Source organism: Parasteatoda tepidariorum, chromosome 4 (assembly GCF_982258835.1).
Source record: "Parasteatoda tepidariorum strain Cologne lab strain chromosome 4, Ptep-v5.0, whole genome shotgun sequence".
NCBI lineage: Eukaryota > Metazoa > Arthropoda > Arachnida > Araneae > Theridiidae > Parasteatoda > Parasteatoda tepidariorum.
The window spans coordinates 5,440,484-5,460,635 of record NC_141758.1 but is presented as its reverse complement, the minus strand read 5'-3'; the positions used below and the strand labels follow the sequence as shown (position 1 = coordinate 5,460,635).

Sequence of the window (20,152 nt, the reverse complement as noted above, 5' to 3'; positions counted from 1 at the left end):
TATAATAAAATTAAAAAAACATTTGATCGAAGAAGAAGAAAAAAATGTTTAGGTAAAATATTAGTGCTGCCATCTATGAGAAACAATTAGTAAAAAGGTAATAAACCCTTTCTTTCCTTCAAAACTAATTTCAGATTTGAAATCTCCACACCCGAATAAAATATTTGTATAAATGCAATAAAAGAGTTTCTTTTAAGAGTAATGCATCAGTTTTTCAACTAGAAAATTGAAACTTTAATAAATAATTTTTAAATTTTTGGATTATTATAAATGTTGTTAAATACATTCTTCTCCTTAGGGATCTGTGCTTGTGAACTCAAAGGTTTTTTCCGTAACTGAGTTATGCGAGTTTAACCTCTCTCAGTTCGTAAAAGAAATGAAAAGATTTAGAGGATATATTCCTACAACTGTTGTTTTAAGACTTATTTCGGATCTTCTTGAAGGAATTAGCTATCTGCACAGAATGCAAATCATCCACGGATTCTTAAAAGTTAGTTTTCAATTATTAATAAACGATTTATTTACTTATTGACACAATATACGTTTGCAGGCTTTGTGTGCCCAACTAAGTCTTATAAACTTTTGTCTAGTAGAAGCACAGATGGCACAATACAGAGAAGACAGTACGAAGATACATCCAGGATAATAGCGGTACTCGAACCCGCTACCTCCACGCTTCGCATAGCGCTTGAGGGGTTATACAGCTTGGCAAGGAAGGACCTTTATAAACGATTTAATAGCCGGGAATTAAAACGATGAATTGGCAGGGATTGCCTGGCTATAATAAAAGAGATAAAAGAAATATAGATAGCTAATGATATGAAAGAAATTAAAAATTTACTCGAATTGTGTGTTTGTAATAATCTTGGCTTGATCGGTCACCGGTGACCCCCGTGGCGCTACGAACAAACTCAATGCCGGTCACCGATGACCCCCCATGGCATTCAACGTGTTAATAATAAAAATGTGGTGGGAAAATAATGATATTTTTCTCCTATTTTTTAATGAAATGCATACCTGTCAACTTTTTCGCTTTTTGAAAAAGCGTTTTCCTTGTAGTAGGATGAGGGGATAAAATTGAAATTGTGTGTTCGTAAAAAATTGAGCCAACAATTAAGAACACTATCAGAGAGCCTATTTAATAATATATTTAAATTATTCAAATTTAATGGTTGGTAGAATCATTTTATAACCGTTCTCATTTAATGTGATACTGAATAAAATGTAATACTATAAATTTTGCAACTACATTAAATATTAAAAAAAGTCTTCCGGAAAAACCGGAAGATTTGGCAAGCATGGAAATGCAACGTCTTAACTCTTACAGCTTATTGATTAACAATATTTAATTCTAAAACTGACAATTGTGTTATTCTCTAATTAAAGTGAAACCGAATGATAAATATTTTGTCAGCTTTAAATTAAATAAAAACTTTTGTTTGTTACTTTTAAATAAATTGGCTATATATAATTAAAACTTTATGAAACGTTCTTGTCACATTCGAACCAACGCTCTAAAAACAGTACCTATAATTGCATTACAGGTCGAATAACACTGAACCATTTTATAACCGTCGTTGAACAGCTAACCCAATTTTGGGTTTATGATTACTAATGTTCAACTCCGTAACCTTGTAATTTTGAACATGATCCAGAAGACAAGGGAACTCCTGGATCAAGTATTTGGAGAAATTTGCCTTTGTGGAGGACTTTTTGATAGCATTTACGTTACATGGAGAGGAAAACAACGAAATCCTCCCACGGTTAGCATCACGTCAAGGGGACTTTAACCCATGATCTGTCTACCACTGAGGATGTTTAATGTCAGCACTATGGTCAGCGTGAGCCGGGTGCAGAATTCGTATCAACCAACCATAGCTGGAATTCGAACCCTGTTCACTTCATTTGAAGGCGAGTGTTCTATCCCCTGAGCAACCATGGTTCAAAACTGAACTAATGTTGCCATTAACATTTTGCCTTTTATCTCCTTCATATAATTGATGCATAGCTCAGGTACCTCACGAATGTAGAACACGCTATTCAAAACAAAGGTACATAAAGTTTTTTTAATCAATTGAAGTACTTTTATCAAATTACTTTTACAAATCAAATTACATTTACAAATAACTTTTTTTATCAAAGTAATTTGTTATACTTTTGAATTTCTTCAAATGTATAATTGCCAATGGTAGTAGACCAGTAGTCGCGGATGGCAGGTAGAAGTTACGCGATCTGATTCATAATCATATTTATCTTCATGTTTTTACCATGGATCCAAAATATTTCAATTTTTGAAGCTTTTCTTTTTTCTTTCACTCTTTGTAGCCGAGTAATGTAATGGTAACTATGGATTGCAGACTGAAACTAACGGATTGTTTCCTCCTGGATGTGGTACCTTTGGTTTGGGGATTGCAGTATCGAGAATTGAAGAACCAGCGTAAGTTTTCGTCTTCCTAACAAATTATGCAATGAAACCTGTTAAGTTGAACTTATCTGTTAATTCAACTCCTTACTAAGTTCAAAATAATGATCAAGGTAAACAAAAAACTGCCCAAAACAAGTGAATTCTCTCTAAGTAAGAAGACTACTTGTTTAAGTGGACAATTGAATAGTAGTCCCGACAATAATCAACTTACATAGGTTTCACTTTACTGTTAATAGAAATCCTGTCGCTGATTGGAGACATTTTGCATTTTCTTTTACTATTCCGTAGAATCATATTTCTAAGGAAACAAAGCATTCGCTATTTGAGGAATCCTTATCGTGGATCTGCACTAGATCAGTGGCCGTGACTATGGTAACGAGGTTTGACTATTTCAAGTAGGTGTGGTGGACCAATATTTAAAACAGATTTGGTTTCTGTCTATAGCGTAACTCCTTTCTTTGAAATGCATAATTTCAAATTTAGTCTAAATTAAGGTTAAGTCTAAACCCTAATATCTTGATTCTTACAGAGCAGGACAAAAAAACAGACCACCCTAAATAACTTCGCGTTCTAGGACTCATTCTAATTGGTTCGAAAGGGTTGACCTTAAGCATGCTAACCAATTAGTGTGAGCAGTGATGGCTCAGGGGATAGAGCATGCACCTTCCAATGAGGTGAACCGGTTTCGAATTTCAGCGATGGCTGATCGATACGAATTCAGCATCCGACTAGCACCGACCACAGTAGTGACGTAAAATATCCTTAGAGGTAGACTGATCATGGGTTAGAGTCCCCTTTCCGTGATGCTAACCGTGGGAGGATTTCGTTGTTTTCCTCTCCATTTAACGTAAATGCTGTGTAGTTCCATAAAAAAGTCCTCCACGAAGGCAAATTTCGCCCAATACTTGATCCAGGAGTTCCCTTGTCTTCTGGATTGGGTTCAAAATGACAAGGCTGCGGAGGTGAACATTGGTAGTCGTAAACCCAAAAAATTGGGTCGGCTATTCAACGACGGTTATAAAATAAAACAAAATTATTTAGTATGCACGGTATTTTAAGTTACGAAATTAGACACTAAATCGTACTTTCTCTGAATAAGCATACCTTTTTTCTTCAAAGAATGCAGATTTTTTGGCCCTCAAAATTTAGGGAATAACTGCAATCTGAGAAATGTGGTCTCCATAGTTTGGTCAAGAAATAAAATATGGACAGTTAAAAAAATTTATTCAAAATTGCTGATTTTCATCCAGTTGGGTACTGAATACTAGGAACGAAATATTAAAATTCGCTACGATTATTTTGCCTTTTTTGTATTTCTTAGCTATTGGGACTTCCGTATCGAGCTGTAGCTGGAGACCAACTGAACTAATAGCAGCTGGAAATGAACTGGAAGCGAGAGAAAATATTACTTTTGCTTCGGATATTCAAGTAAAATTACTTTAAAAATCTATAAAATAACAGGGAACTTTTGCATGAAGTTACAGACCCCCGCCAACCTTAACCCTAACACTATTTTGAGCTTCATAACGTATGCGCGAAAATTACTATAAAATATTTAGTAAACTTCCAAATATCATGACGTTGGTCAAAAACCTTCACTCACTTTACCTAGAAACTCACTAACTGCCTACTTGTGAGGTCGTTAAGAAATAATTTTCTTAGAGTTGCCAACTGCTCCACTTTATGCAAAAGTTTTAATAAATTGATAGCGAATTAAATATTAAAACTTGTAGAATAAGGATAATTACGAATACTCTTTGGATTTCTCACCATAAGATAACTGTAATAAAATTGCATTGCATATGATACTTTGAATTTTTGTATGTAGCGGGAGGAAAATGAATTAAAATAAAAAATGCTAAGCTAAAAATAACTTAAATTTCGTTACTACTCGAAAATATTTTTTTAGAAAGGGGAGCAAGTTGGCGCCTGTTTTCTTAGTGGTAGCAACATAACGGTTTGGCGTATTAAACCTTGAAGTTTAATGTTTAAAAAAATATATTTGAAACTACTACGACGAATCAATAATTTTAAAAAAATAAGTAGATAAGATCTATTTGTTGGCATGCTTATTCGATGTTTTATTAGTTTTGTTTTTAGAAAATTCTTCCAAAGTTAACCATTCTATACAATCTTTTTCAACGACTGTACAAGCTGGTGGTGGTTCGACCAATTTAGTGGAAGTAGCATCATTGTAGTATTAAGCATATATTTGGTTGTATGAAATAAATTTTCTTTGGTTATAAAGAAGGGATGTTTATCACAGAAAAATAAATAAAATCCTTTAAGCAAAATTCATTTATTATCTCTGTAAATCTTATTATAAAGAATATTAAAATAAAAAAAGGTGCGTCGTGAAAGGAATGTGAATATTCATTCCTTCCATCAAGAATTCGAAAAACTTAAAATTGAACGGTTGGACTGAGGGACGAATCAACGCCTCCTATAACTGAGAGCCACCACACGGTTTTTGTAGGTAGTCCGATCAGGCCACTATGAAGGTAAACCAATTAGTGAAAGAACCATTTAATATGAAATCCATTAAAAATTAGAAAGTGGTATAAAATATATGTCTAAAAATTTGTTTTATCTATGAATATAATTGGTTTGTTTTATTTACTTGTCAACCACTACAGATTCAATTCTCAAATATATATGATACATTTCTCTCAATTACTTTTAAAATAGAATTTGGGAACATGCGCACAAGTGGTTCGCTTTTTCAATAATCTGCGCAGACTACTTATAAGAAACCAGAGATGCCAACTTGCTCCGGACAGCAAATATATATTTTAAAGTGGTAGTTTATCAATTGCGATTCTTGGTTTAATAAATTCAATTCAGTAGATTTTTATCCACCACTATTTCTAAATAATTCGTAGGCTTATATAATTCCCCACTTAATAGTACGTATATTATGCCATACCTTTTATAGTGCGTATATTATGCTATACCTTTTAAAAAGCAAGCAAAGATAGTCAAATATTTACAAAATTCACTTTGAAGCTATTTACCGTTTTTTTTATATTTTTGGCGTGTCCGGAGCAGTTGGTATCACTGACAAACCGTGTGGAGGCTTTCTGATGTAGGAGGTGATGGCCGAAGCCCCAGTCCTAGAACCAAGAATTGAAAAGTGAATTGTTCCCAACGGGCAGTTAGGAGCAACGGATCCATGATTGGCAATTTATAGAAAAATAAAATAACTGAAAACAACCCCCCCCCCCCGTAATCAATATTAAATTTAAAATAATTTGGCAATTGCTATTTCCCAAAAAAGATCGTGAGAATTAATAACCCTGTAACTGTAAAAATTTTTGTGGTAAGAGAAATAAAGAGTTAAAAATAGATTTTGATGTCCGATTAAGTCGCTACAGTGAATGAGAGAATTTTACATTTGTATTGAAATAAAAAGTTATCCGTTACATTTGATGGTTAAGAAAAGAATAATCTTTCGATTAGTTTTTTTAAAAAATGTAATAAAAAGTAAATATTTGGTTTAATTTCATTAAAATTAGATTAAGAATGATTAAAAAAATAAATTTAAGAAATTAAAGAAAATTTAAAAGCTATATGTAATATGTACTTATAATGGCACCACAGCAGCTATGCTAACCCTTTCCAGCACTGTGTAGTCAGTCTGGCGACACTAGTTCATCAAGTGTTGCAAACGACTAGAAATTGCTAACTTATTGCGTTTAAATGTTTAGCTACCAACAATAAACAGATTAAGTACATCGCGTCAGTTAGAATGCATTTGCTGAGGTCGCACTTGCTAATGTGCTACCTGACTAAAATTTTCAATCGAAATTCAGTGTTCCGTAAAGGGTTAAATTAACACCTCTTAGAAGAAAGAGTGCCTCAGCACGGATCAATTCAGTTGTCTGACATTACAAACATAAACTGCGCAGTAGATGAAAAAATAAGAAAAATGTCACTACGTTCGGGTTACTAAGCTGCCAATGGTGGTAAATACGAAAGATGTCATTGCGTTTGCACTAAAGAATGAAAAAAGAATGAAATTTCTAAAATACTACTAAAGAATGAAATTTCTTGTTCATGGTAATCCGTGCTGAGGCCTTCTCTTTTCTTGGAAGTATTGGTTAAACACTGATCATGGGAAATAAAGAAGCAAAACGTAATTGTTATGTAATTTTTTTAATATTTATTTCAGATGGCGGGAATGCTTATGTATTACATTATGAGTGGAGGAAAGCACCGTTTTGGAATCTGTGATTCTGAGTGCCAAATGAATATAAAACTAGGATTCATACCACCCCGACTGGAATCAATTGACTTCGAAGCCAAAGATCTGATGAATGGAATGATGAAAAAGAACAAATCCAACAGATTAACTATCAAATCTATCATTAAGTAAGCTTGTTTTGTTTTTAAATCACAGTAAAAAGTTCGATTTGTCGAGGTTATTTAGGGAAGTCCGCTAATACGGCACATTTTTTAGCAACCATCAACATAACTGTGTGATTTTAACACGTTAAAAATTGCCAGTCTCTTGCTATGGAGAACAATTTTGTTTCCTGGGAGATATACATATTTTTCTGCTATTTAAACCAATGGCTATCTAATATTTTTCCCTAAAATAATCAAGCACCTATTTTTGGATTGATCAATTTCGCGCTTCCCAGCTGTATATAACATGGCATGTCATCTATTTCATTTTATTTTATAACCACCGTTGATCAGCCGACCCAATGTTTGGATTAAAGACTACTAATGTTCAACTTCATAGCCGTGTCATTTTGAACCCAATACAGAAGACAAAAGAATTCCTGGATCATGCATTGGGAAATTTGCCTTCGTGGATAACTTTTTGATAGAACTAACATGGAGAGGAGAACCACGGAAACCTCCCACGATTAGTCTGACGGCAAGGGGACTCATGATCCGTCTACCACTGAGGATATTTTACGTCAGCACTATGGTCGGTGCGAACCGAGTGCAGAATTGGTATTCACCAGTAGTGGCTGGGATTCGAAACCGGTCCACCTCATTAGAAGGTGAACGTTTCATCCCCTGAGCCATCGCGGCTCAAGGTATTAATATTGAGTTTAATGTTTGTAAGTCAAAAACACAGTTTCAAAACACTTAAATATTGGGTGCTATGGCAAATGAAAAAAAAAAAAATTTCCACCCTGTAATCTAATAGGATTAAATCTAACCTGAACCATTTTATGAGTTGATAATAGTATAAGAAAAATATTAAGGATGACAAATTATAGACTTCCATTTATTTAAGTAGGGGGCTTTTGTAATAAATTTATTTGGTATAAATTTTAAAATGTTGAAAAGTATACAATATTAAGTTTCCAAATTGCAAAGGTTCTTGAATTCAGTTATAAATTATACATAATAAATTTTAATTATAGCTGCAATCCATGATAAAGAGCGGCTTATCTTATCGGTTTTTTGATACATATAACTGGAAGAAAAGGATATACGCAGGTGATAATGCTTTGAGAAGATAAGAGATTTCATACATACTGCTGAAGGAGGAAATTGTTTTGTGTAATAGGTGATAAGACAGTGTAGTAGAGAAACAGGTCTTATCTTTAAAAAAAAATATATAATTTTTTTTTATTTGTTTATTCATTAATTAACTGTGGGTGTCCCTGTAAAAGTCATTAAATTGAAATTTTTCATTGGTAAAAATTGTTGGAAATAACAAACCTCCCAATTTCGGATCGTCCTCTAGAATAGTGATGTAACAATAAATATAATGTACTAAACAGATAAATTTAACGTAGTAAATTACACAATGATTCCGATTATTTATTATTATTTTATTGTTATTATTTTGCGCACTCAACATTCAGACAAAAAATAAACTAAACTGAAAATCTGTAGTGTTCGGAACAAAATTAATTTCAGATTTGAAAACCCCACATTCGAAATAGGTAAGATCAAATACTTTTATTTTTATGCAGCAAGAAAAAAATATTTCTCAGCGTTATTGTCGCTGAAAAGGAAATAAGAAAAAAGAACTGCGGAGCGCTCTCAAAGTTTTATAACTGAAAAATTACCTAGCTTTAGAAATTATTTTAAACATGAAAGTTAATAAAATTATAGATACCACTTTTTGTTAAAAAGAAAAATATTTATATAAATTTAATTTCGCTGTTGTTGTGACATGAATTTAAAAAATAAAACACAATTGTGAAGAGCGTCTACTGTCGATTGACTTGTGGATACTCTGATTCAAAGTAGTTGAAAGTAGTTTGTTCTAGAGTAACAGTTCCATCACAGACAGAACAGAATGAACGGATGTTAAAGGATATTTTTATTTCTTTTACATTAAATCAGATGCGATAGCACTTGTAAGATTTTGAAAGTGAACACGAATAATGGTAAATTTTCATTAAAAAATTGGTAATTTCAAAATATATGAGTTTAAATCTTTCAAAAAGAATTAAATTTCATCATTGAGAAAATTTTTTTCAATTTAATTTCTTAAAAATTTTTTTAATTAATCTTATCTTCTTTTTTTAACTTTATATCTTAAAAAAACTTCAAAGATAAGAGTTTTTTTATGAATGAAATTGCAGTAATTTCCCATAACTATTATCAAATAAAATAATACAAATAATATACATTTACTACAATTTTTTTTGCATGGAATTATCTTTGGATAAACGAATTTTATAATTGCGTGTAAAGGTTTTTTTATTCGCCTAAAAAGTTCTCGAGATATGGCGAAATACGCAAAAAGTAAAATTAACATTAAGGGGTCCAAACCTTGGATCGCTCTCCTGACCAAATTATGAGAATCATATTTTACAGATAGCGACTCTCCTCCAAAATTTTGAGGGTCAGAAAACCGAATTGGTCAAAGAAAAGGTTTGTTTCTTCCGAAAAAGTACGTTTTTGTGTCTGATTTCGTAACTTAAAATATCGTCTGCTATTATTAGTTGGCATATTTGAAGTCAACTCCTCGAACCAAGAGCCTAAAGGCCTGGTTTCTTAGGACAGGACGCCGTCAACTGGAAATCAGCGCTAACCTCTGATTGGCCCATTTGTGAATTTGATAGTATGCGTCATCGAACGCTCATCTTGAACTACAATTGCCGTCCAACTCAACTGCAGTTGGATTACAACGTGACGTTAACCACAGAAGCAATGGCGGACAACATCCAACAGCACTTTGAAATCAGCCAAGATTTTGATTTTGACATTAAACATAGCTTCTTCATTAAACATAGCACTCTTCATTTAGCTCAGCTATATTGTGGTTTTTCTTAGACAAAGTCATTATTTGTTCTCTAAAACTCTGGTTGAGAAAAACAAAATCAATACAGATTCAAAATAAATATTTGTTTACGTTATTAACGCATGCGCAATGAGAGATAATGTCTGCGTTTGACCGACTGCTCACGCTGAGCTAACAAAAAAGTATTTTTTTGGCGTCAGCTCTACGCCAACTTTCCGCCGACGCCCAGATAAGACGCTAGTTCTAAGAAACCAGGCCTTGAGCTAACAAACCAGTATTTTGTTGGAGTCAGCGGGACGTTGACGTCCCGCTGACGCCCAGATAAGGCGCTTGTCCTAAGAAACCAGACCTTTAGAGAGTGAAGATCCGATTATTTATTATTATTATTTTCGCACTCTACATTCAGACAAAAAATAAACAAAACTGAAAATCTGAAGTGTTCTGCATTTCTCGGAACAAAACTAATTTCTGATTTGAAAAACCCCACATTCGAACTAGATAAGATCAAGTACTTTTATTTTTATACAGCAAAAAAAAAGAAAAAGAAAAGAAATTCTCAGCGTCTCTGAAAAGGAAAAGAAAAAGAACTCTGTCAACGTTCTATAACTAAAAAATTACATAACTTTTAAAGTTATTTTAACATTAAAGCTAATAATATTAAAGCTACCACTTCAGGTTAAACAGAAAAATATTTAAGTACATATAATTTCTACGTAATATGTGGGAAATCCATAAATAACTGTTCAAAGCGTCTGCTGTCAATTGACTAGTGGATACATTCGTAAATTGTTAATTCTAGAGTTCAGTCACAGACAGAACATGGACGTTAAAGGATATTTTTTATTTCTCTTATATTAAATCAAATGTGGAAAGACTTGTAAGATTTTGAAAAGTGAACACGAATAATGCTAGATTTTTATTAAGTAATTGGCAATTTCAAAATATTTGAGTTTAAATCTTTTAAAAAAGATTAAATTTCATCATCGAAAGAATTTTTTTAAAATTTAATTTCTTAAAAAAATATTTAAATTCTTTTAAATTAATCTTATCCTTTTTTTTAAAACTTTATATCTTAAAATAACTTCAAAGATAGAGTTTTTTATAATTATGATGAATGAAATTACAGTAATTCTGCTATTGCTGTCGATATATATGTGTGACAATGTCGGTTTGTGACTTATATCAACAAGGTGATGGTCATTTATCAGTTCAAAGAATCAGAAGTATCTCAAGATCGGATTTGTGGTATTAATGACTTGTTGCATTGCTGCCAATTTTTAAGGTCAGAGATTCTGAAGTCGAGTATTTCGTCATCGGGATTATGAATTTAATGACGCTTGCATAGCTACTAATTTTATGTCAAAGATTCCGAAGTCAAATACTTCAATCATTAGGGTCATGGATTTAATGTTTGTTGCAGCCAATTTTTTTCATCGGAGTTTCCGGGGTTAAGTTTGTCTTCATCGGAATCGTTTACTTAATGATTTAAGGATATTGCTGCCACTTTTTTATTAGATTTTTCATTAGAAATTCCAAACACCAACCAGTATTTCGTTGTTGGGGTTGTGAACTTAATGACTTTTGCATAACAGCCTTTACGTCAGAGATTCCAAAGTTGATAATTTCGTTATCAGGATTATGAATTTGATGAATCTTACATAGCTTCCAATTTCAAGTCAGAGATTGCGAAATTGAGTACTTCATCATTGGGGTCATGAATTTGATGATTGTTGCATAGCAGCCAATTATTTTCATCACAGTTTCCGAGGTCAATTCTGCCGTCATCGGGGTCGCGGACTTAATGATCGTAAGATATTGCTGCCACTTTTTATTAGAGATTCCGAAAACCAGCATTTCGTCGTTATGGATCTAGACTTAATGATTTTTGCACAGTTGCCATTACGTCAGAGATTCCAAAATCGATTATTTCGTTATTGGAGTTGTGGACTTAATGACTTGTTACATAGCTGCCAATTTTGACGTAAGAGAACCTAAAGTCTCCCCATCTCATCAAAATTATGAATATAATGACTTTAGCATAGTGTCTGTAAAATTTCCCTCATTTTGCAAATGATAATAATAATAATAATAAATTCAATATTAGCAAAATGTTACTTTTGATATTTAACCCTTAGTTTAATCAATTAAATTAAAAATAATTTTTACCACCGTGATATCTAATAAATAAAAATAAATAGAATGATTTGGATGGCCCACGTGATTCGAATGAGGGAGGACATTACAATAAAAAAGATGCTTTTTAAACCCACTGGAGCAAGAAAGCGGGGAAGGCCACGGTTGAGATGAGAAATTAATGAGAAGAATTGGAGATCAAAGATAAATTGAGAGTCATTGTGGAGAAATCTTCAGAGGAAGGCATTGGCCCACATTGGGCTGTCTGGCCAATTATAACGATGTATCATCATAATATTTGTATCACGAGCAAAACTTAGTTTGAAACAAAAATAATATTTACTTATGAATTAACATTAACTAGATACTAAAGTGACGAGCAAAAGCCTCCGGTCAGGATATTTTTCATAACATTTTTCAGTTTCTGTCTGAGTAAAGAACTAATTTTTTTAAAATTCCATTAAGATTATTCTAACCGCAATCAAATAATACCACATGACTCCTTATTTATTATTATGTTTCAAAAAATTTAGTGAACATAAAAGCTAAAACAAACTATGATATTTTTGAGTTGAAAAGTATCCGTCAAGAATATGATTTTAGTTAAGTTTGAAATTTTTTTTTAATAAATATAAGTTAAGAATTGAGTATTACAAATGAAAAAGGATTGAATACTTTTTATCGCTATACTCATTGCAGCAATCACATCAGCATAAACGATGTGAAATGGACTCAAGACTGATGCAGGCAACTAAATTTTGATTCCATTCGGGTTGCAAAGCAGGGTATAATAGCATTTACGTTTAATAGTCATTAAAGAATCTGTCTTCTTACGACAACTTCCCAAGTCAAAATTCTTGATGGTTCAATCAAATCATTTTAATGGTTTCTGTGCGATTCATTTGGCAGTCACAATGCTAATGGTTTCAGTGGGATTCATTTGATAGTCATAATGTTAATGGTTTCTGTGCGATTCATTTGGCAGTCACAATGCTAATGGTTTCTGTGCGATTCATTTGGCAGTCACAATGTTAATGGTTTCTGTGCGATTCATTTGGCAGTCACAATGCTAATGGTTTCTGTGCGATTCATTTGATAGCCATAATGTGAATGGTTTGTGTGCGATTCATTTGATAGTCATAATGTGAACGGTTTCAGTGCGATTCATTTGATAGTCATAATGTTAATGGTTTCAGTGCGATTCCTTTGACAGTCATAATGTTAATGGTTTCTGTGCGATTCATTTGGCAATCACAATGCTAATGGTTTCTGTGCGATTCATTTGATAGCCATAATGTGAATGGTTTGTATGCGATTCATTTGATAGTCATAATGTGAATGGTTTCAGTGCGATTCCTTTGATAGTCATAATGTTAATGGTTTCAGTGCGATTCCTTTGATAGTCATAATGTGAATGGTTTCAGTGCGATTCATTTGATAGTCATAATGTGAATGGTTTCAGTGCGATTCCTTTGATAGTCATAATGTTAATGGTTTCAGTGCGATTCATTTGATAGTCATAATGTGAATGGTTTCAGTGCGATTCCTTTGATAGTCATAATGTTAATGGTTTCAGTGCGATTCCTTTGATAGTCATAATGTGAATGGTTTCTGTGCGATTCATTTGGCAATCACAATGCTAATGGTTTCTGTGCGATTCATTTGATAGCCATAATGTGAATGGTTTGTGTGCGATTCATTTGATAGTCATAATGTGAATGGTTTCAGTGCGATTCATTTGATAGTCATAATGTGAATGGTTTCTGTGCGATTCCTTTGATAGTCATAATGTGAATGGTTTCTGTGCGATTCATTTGATAGTCATAATGTGAATGGTTTCTGTGCGATTCATTTGATAGTTTTAATGGTTTAGTTCAACATCATTTGATAGTCATCCAACATTTACCATTTTGCGTTCACTATTTTTGATATGCCGATAAACTTCCATCATTCCATGATAGAAAATGGTACTTTAATACACTATGATGGTTAACCATCAAAAGAAGTATGATTCTCATGATGATCCGTAATGGTTTCAACTATACATTTCCATGATGGTTTAATAAGAATTCTTGCTGGTTCTAAGGAATATACTATCAAAACAATTAAGTTTTTTTCATGTTGGCCCACCATAAATCAGTCCGAATTCCTACATTAAGGTGATGGTTATCCATGATTGTTTCAACATTTGATTCCTAAGAAACTATGATGGAAATTTCTGATGGTTTAACATGAACAAACTGTCTAAACAAGTTGGAATTCTTTTGTTGGACTATCACAAATCAGTTTTAGGGTGATTATTACTGATGTTGGTTACCATCAAAAATATATTGGTTAGTGATGGAATTATTGATGATTAATATCAGGATTATGTTCATCCATCAATAGAAAACCACCCAAAAAATTTTATTAGGGCTTATAACTCTCTTAAGTAACTCCATGCATGTGTATCTAAACATAATGATAATTACACATTAATATAATGCGTATTATACATATATATATATATATATATATATATATATATATATATATATATATATATATATATATATATATATATATATATATATATATATATATATATATATATATATATATAATACACATTATATTAATGTGTAATTATCATTATGTTTACGTACTAAACGTACGTAAAACTTACGTACTTATATACGTACTAAATAATGAAGAATAATCCGATTTTTTTTAAAATTTAATTTAACAAAAAATAAAATGAAAATGGTTTGTTTTTCAGTCATTTAAAAAGCCAGATAACGAAAAACAGTATTTTATTTTATAATTTTTTTTAAAAAACTGCCATTGAACAGATGACCCGATTCTGAGTTTAAGACTATCACGAATCAATTACGTAGCCTTGCAATTGTAAACCCTACCCAGAAGACAAGGGAACTTCTGTTTTAAGCATTGGAGCAAACTAGCTTTCTTGGAGTACTTTGTTATGGGACTAGCCCGAATCTGTGTTACATGAAGAGTAAAACTGCGAAAACCTCCCACGGTTAGATTGACGGCAAGGGGAATTTAGCCTGTGTACCATCTACCAGTGAGGATATTTAGCGCCAACATTGTGGTCAGTAGGAGCTGGGAGTAGAATTCGTTCAAACAGCCACCGCTGCGATTTGAGCCTCGTTCACCTTATTGTTAAGCGAATGCTCCATTCCCTGAGCCACTACGGTTCTGAAGAAAAGGTATATTTTATTTTATTTTATAATCGTTGTTGAACAGCCGACCCAATTTTGGGTTTACGACTACTAATGTTCAACTCTGTAGCCTCGTGAACCCATTCCAGAAGACAAAAGAATTTCTGACTCAAGTATAGGGTGAAATTTGTCTACGTGGAGGACTTTTCGATCGATCTAACACGCATTTGCTTTATGATGAGGAAAACCATAAAAGTCTTCCACGGTTTGCCTGATGGTAAGGAGACTCTAACCCATGATCCGTCTACCACTGAGGTTTACCATAGCTGCCAACTCTTCCGGTTTTCCCGGAAGATTTTATTTTCATACTTAAAGTGCTAGCTAAATTCATGTTATTTCACTAAACTTTTTGAATTATACTAATAATTTTAAATCAGTTTGACCACCACTACATATAAATAATTACAACAAATATATAAAGGCAAATTATTCCTTATGATCGCGAATTTCAACCTGATTAAAATATAAATAATATAAGTTTGAGGATGATAGTTTTTCGGTAATTGTTTTACTACCTCTTGGAAAATTCATTCTCGAAAATAGTGAATGCTGGCAGGTATGTTTTACGTCATCTCTTGAGGTCTGGTGCGTAATACGTAATTGCCTGGAGAATTTTGCTCGCCAATTTAAATTCAAAGCAAATATAAGTCTGTCAAGTTAACCACGCCCGCATTTATGTTTCCGGATTTTATATTTTGAACTTGATTTTCGTTAACCTGCATCATCGTCATAAATATTCATCAAAAGTATATGAAAACTACACAATAAGGTGGAAAGGATTTAAAATGTTTGAGAAATTTAAAACAAAATTAAGAGCTTTTATTCTGCTATTTCTTTTCTTTGGACTATACTCTGAATTAGCTTGCTTATAATAAGTTTTTTCTAAAAAAAAAAGTTCTTCGAAATCACATTTTTCAAGCGAACTAAGAACGAGAAGATAGAATACATTTTTTGTCAAACTAAATAATTGAACGTGAAAGAATTTCGGTTGGTGATCGAAGTTTATTGCTATAGTTATATTTTTTTTTCGTATTATATAGATTCTTCTTGTAATGGCCAAGAATCGACAGAAACTTGCATTATCTTCAAACCCACAACCAGGGTGAGGGGGGGGGGGTATTGTCTCTTACAGTAAAATTTATAAAAGAAAAATTTAATTTAATTACGTGAATATTAACTATGTTTTGTTAATGGTGGACTCATTTGAAAACTATTTGAAATTGTAAAGCTAATAAAATTTTATCTACCACTTTTTGATTTTAAAAATTTTTTATATTATTTTAATTCTTAGGATGAGAGAATTTATCTTATTAGTTGGAATCCCCTTTTTACGAAGCATTTGCGGTCGGTTCTAAGAGACGTAGATGCGATTGAAAGAATTAGTCTAAGTGGTTAAAATCGAACTGAGGATATGGTTGTACAAAATTAGGCAGTTTAATATTTATTATGAAAATTAAGTGTCCAAATTTATATATCAATCATACCTGCCAACTTTTAATCCCTTCCATTATCATTTTTCCCAGTGGTATTAAAACTTCAATTTTAAGCAAACAAATACGTTGCATTTGAAAAAACTTCAGTTGATAACCATGATAGTAACGCATATTAATATATGTGCTTAATTTTTGTAAGAATAGTGGTGATCAAAATCATTTAAAAATTAAGTTTATAAAAGAAAAAATAGTATATATTTACTACCACTTTAAATATGAAAATAAAATCTTCCGGAAGAGTTGGCAGGTATGTATCAATGTTATTTTTTCAAAGGAGAGAAAGTCTTAATAATAACATTGAAAAAAAAAATAATTTAGTAGTAACTTAACACTTTCACGCCGGGAAAAGAGAAAATACTGGTACGGGAAAATAAAAAATTCTGATAGAACTATTTCAATATTAGATAATATTCGGAAGGAGTTAATCTATTCTCTACAATAACAATTCACAGTAAGGAAATTTAACACGGCCTATGCCTATGTGAGGTGGGTATCTAAGTGTCGGCCCCGAAGGGGCCCTAACTCATTCATCGTAGTGGGATTTAACACGGTGAAGAAGCTATTCTATATAAATATTGCATCCGTTAAAAACAATTGGTAGTTATGGATTTTTATTATTCCCGGAAAAAAACTAAAAAATGAAATTTATTGTTACCAGTTTTGACTCCGGTGCGCTGCCAAGATGAGACAATTCTAGCGTGACCCACCGGTGGGTCACCCCGGCGTGAACGTGTTAAAACAATGTATCTCTTTGCTACATGTCCAGGTAGTTTCTACGCTTTTTAGGAAAATTTCTTCCAGTGGTTGCTGAGTTTATGTCTGAATACATAATCTGAAATAAAGTAATTTCCATCACCACTATATGCATGCAAATAATTAAAAACGATGTATCTCTCCGCTTATGTTATGCTTACGAGGCCATGTGTGAACAGGCTTAATACAAGTTTTATTATTTTGATTTGTGTTTTAATTTAAGCGTCGTTTTACCAGTCATAAGTAAGAGTTTTCTGATAAATTCTAACAGGTTGTGAGCCTGAAAAAAAATTTAAGAAAATTAATATCACAGCCATAAATAAAGTGTGAAGTTTGTTTTGAGTGTTTTCCCATATTTGGCTATATTTGTGTAAAAAAGCGCCATTTGTTTTTTACCGAATATTACCGAATTCATTTGTCGTTTGTTTCGTTGAAAGTTAGATTGAGAGCGCGTTAGACTGAAAACACTATAAGAACATTAGATTGAAGTATGTACAATAATGTTACGTTTTTTCAAGCTGGCGTAGATGTGTTGACCACTCTTTCAGGGGGCGGCAAAGTAAGAAGAACGTCTATGCGTTTGACCCCGATTCGAACCCAAGACTTTTTTGATATTAGGCTAAGCTCCGTGATCACTATGGAGACTGATCGGATCAGATTAAAATCTAAATATTTATATTGTCAGCATTCTATGGTACACATGTAGAACTACCTTTTTTCATCGAAATAAATCTTAATAATGAAACTGTTTTTAAACCACTTTTTTTTAATAAAAAGAAAAACTGCTCTAATAAAAAGACTGCATATCGCGCTTTATTTAGTTAACTCGAGTCTCAATCACTTATGTGAATCTTAGATGAAAGAGTAAGATGCCCGCTGCCACCTGTCAAGTCAGGGTACATCCTTAATTGTATTATTTTAAATGCATGCTCATAATCTATATATATATTTCTCTTACACGGCGATAAAAAAAAAGCCTCATTACAACTCCCCGAATGGCAACGCTAGAAAATAGACCAATGATTACCGCTAAAAATGTCACATGCCAAATCTAGCTAAGATGGCTCAGCATATAGCGCTTTTAAAAACGGAAACTGAAATAACCAGGGAGAGAATAAGCTGGGCTTTGTCGATAGATCTACGCCACAGTACTCCCCCACCAGAATTTTATCAGGGATATAATTCGGTGAACAGATCTCACTAGTTGATGTACTTGTGAAAGACCGGGAGAGAGTCACCGGATTTTTTGAGTGCTGAATGTGAGAGGTGTATTAACCAGAGTTGGCCGTTGATTACAGTAATCGATTACAACTGTAATTGATTACAGATAATTACAGCTATGTAATCAATTACTTGTAATCACGATTACAAGTAATCAATTACTTGTAATCGTGATTACAACTTTCAAAAAATTTTGATTACAGCTGTAATCATGATTACAATTTTGATTACAGTAATCAATTACTTGTAATCGTGATTACAACTTTCAAAAAATTTTGATTACAGCTGTAATCATGATTACAATTTTGATTACAGTAATCAATTACTTGTAATCATGATTACAAGTAATTGCGATTACAAGTAATCACAACAAAAACGATTACAAGTAATTATGATTACAAGTAATCAAAATATATGATTACATGTAATCATGATTACATGTAATTTGATTACATGTAATTGTGATTACTTGTAATCAAATTATACGATTACAAGTTATTACGATTGTATACTATAGTCAAATTTTTTATGTAAGTATTCATGTGTTTACATATTTTTATGTACATAGAATGTACGTACGCATGAACGTACAATTTGCGATTCCTATACATACAATGTATGCACAAACGTTGTTTGTAAGTACAATATTCACAATTATATTGTAATATACTTAATGCAATGCGCATATGCTTAGTACATATAATTATGCATTTATGATACATGTACGCATGTATGTTAGTTTGTACAAAAAGGCAATGTTTTGTATCTTTGTATGCATAGACAATGTATGTATGAACGTATATGAAAATAATGTTTATGCGTTTGCATGCTTTTATGCACTTAAGTGCATATATTGTATAAATTTACGATAATAGCACGTATATACAATGTACGTTTGTATATAAAATTGTACGTATTTGCGTACAATATGTAAAAATGTTATTTAAAGGTACAATATATGCACATAGTTGCGTAAATAAAATGCGCACATGTATACATGCATATTTATATGTACATCGATATATGTGCACGCAAAGTATGTACTTATGTACAACTTACGTATGTACTTGTATAACTACATACTTTGTTAATACTTATGCGCATGTAATGCATGGATGTACAAAAAAATAGTTATATGCACAATGTATGCATGTGCATACAACGTATACATGTACATAAGTACAAGTTATGTACAAATACGTGCGTACATTTAAATATATGTAATTACAATATACACATACATTGTGCATACATTAAAAAAATTTATATGAGTAAAGTTATTAAAAATTTTTTTAAAATTATTCTAAGGTATATGAAACTCGACCTCATATTTTTTAGAAAGCAAACGATAATTTTATTTGGAATTTCTAAATATTAATTCCACACATAAAATTTACCGTTTTTTTTATCATTTAAAAAATTTCTATGAATCATGCATTATGTTATAAAAAAAATAAATCTGTATTGTCAAACATTTCATGAAAATACCTGAAAATAATTTTTTATTCAGAGAATTTCAAAATGATATAGAACAATTAAAGCTGAAAACTAAATTTAAATATCGTTTGATTTTGTCATTTAACTTGCTTGAGTCATTAAAAGTTAACTTACATGCATTTTATTCATTGCATTGTACACATATTTAGACATAAATGTAATGTACATATGTATACGTGTAATGTAT

The 20,152-nt window shown here is 32.1% G+C and overlaps 1 protein-coding gene across 2 annotated transcripts in view; it reads left to right on the top strand.

Annotated features, from left to right (window-relative positions):
• LOC107447621 (uncharacterized) overlaps window positions 1–20,152 on the top strand; it is a 40,882-nt gene that overhangs the window by 7,934 nt on the left and 12,796 nt on the right. The window contains exons 4-7 of one of the 2 annotated variants that reach the window (XM_016062573.4): window positions 299–490; window positions 2,326–2,437; window positions 3,747–3,853; window positions 6,597–6,796. In XM_016062573.4, coding sequence (XP_015918059.4) covers window positions 299–490; window positions 2,326–2,437; window positions 3,747–3,853; window positions 6,597–6,796 — 611 coding nt within the window. Of the gene's footprint in view, window positions 1–298; window positions 491–2,325; window positions 2,438–3,746; window positions 3,854–6,596; window positions 6,797–20,152 lie in introns of those variants that run through there. The other variant, XM_087160551.1, reaches the window with a different exon arrangement.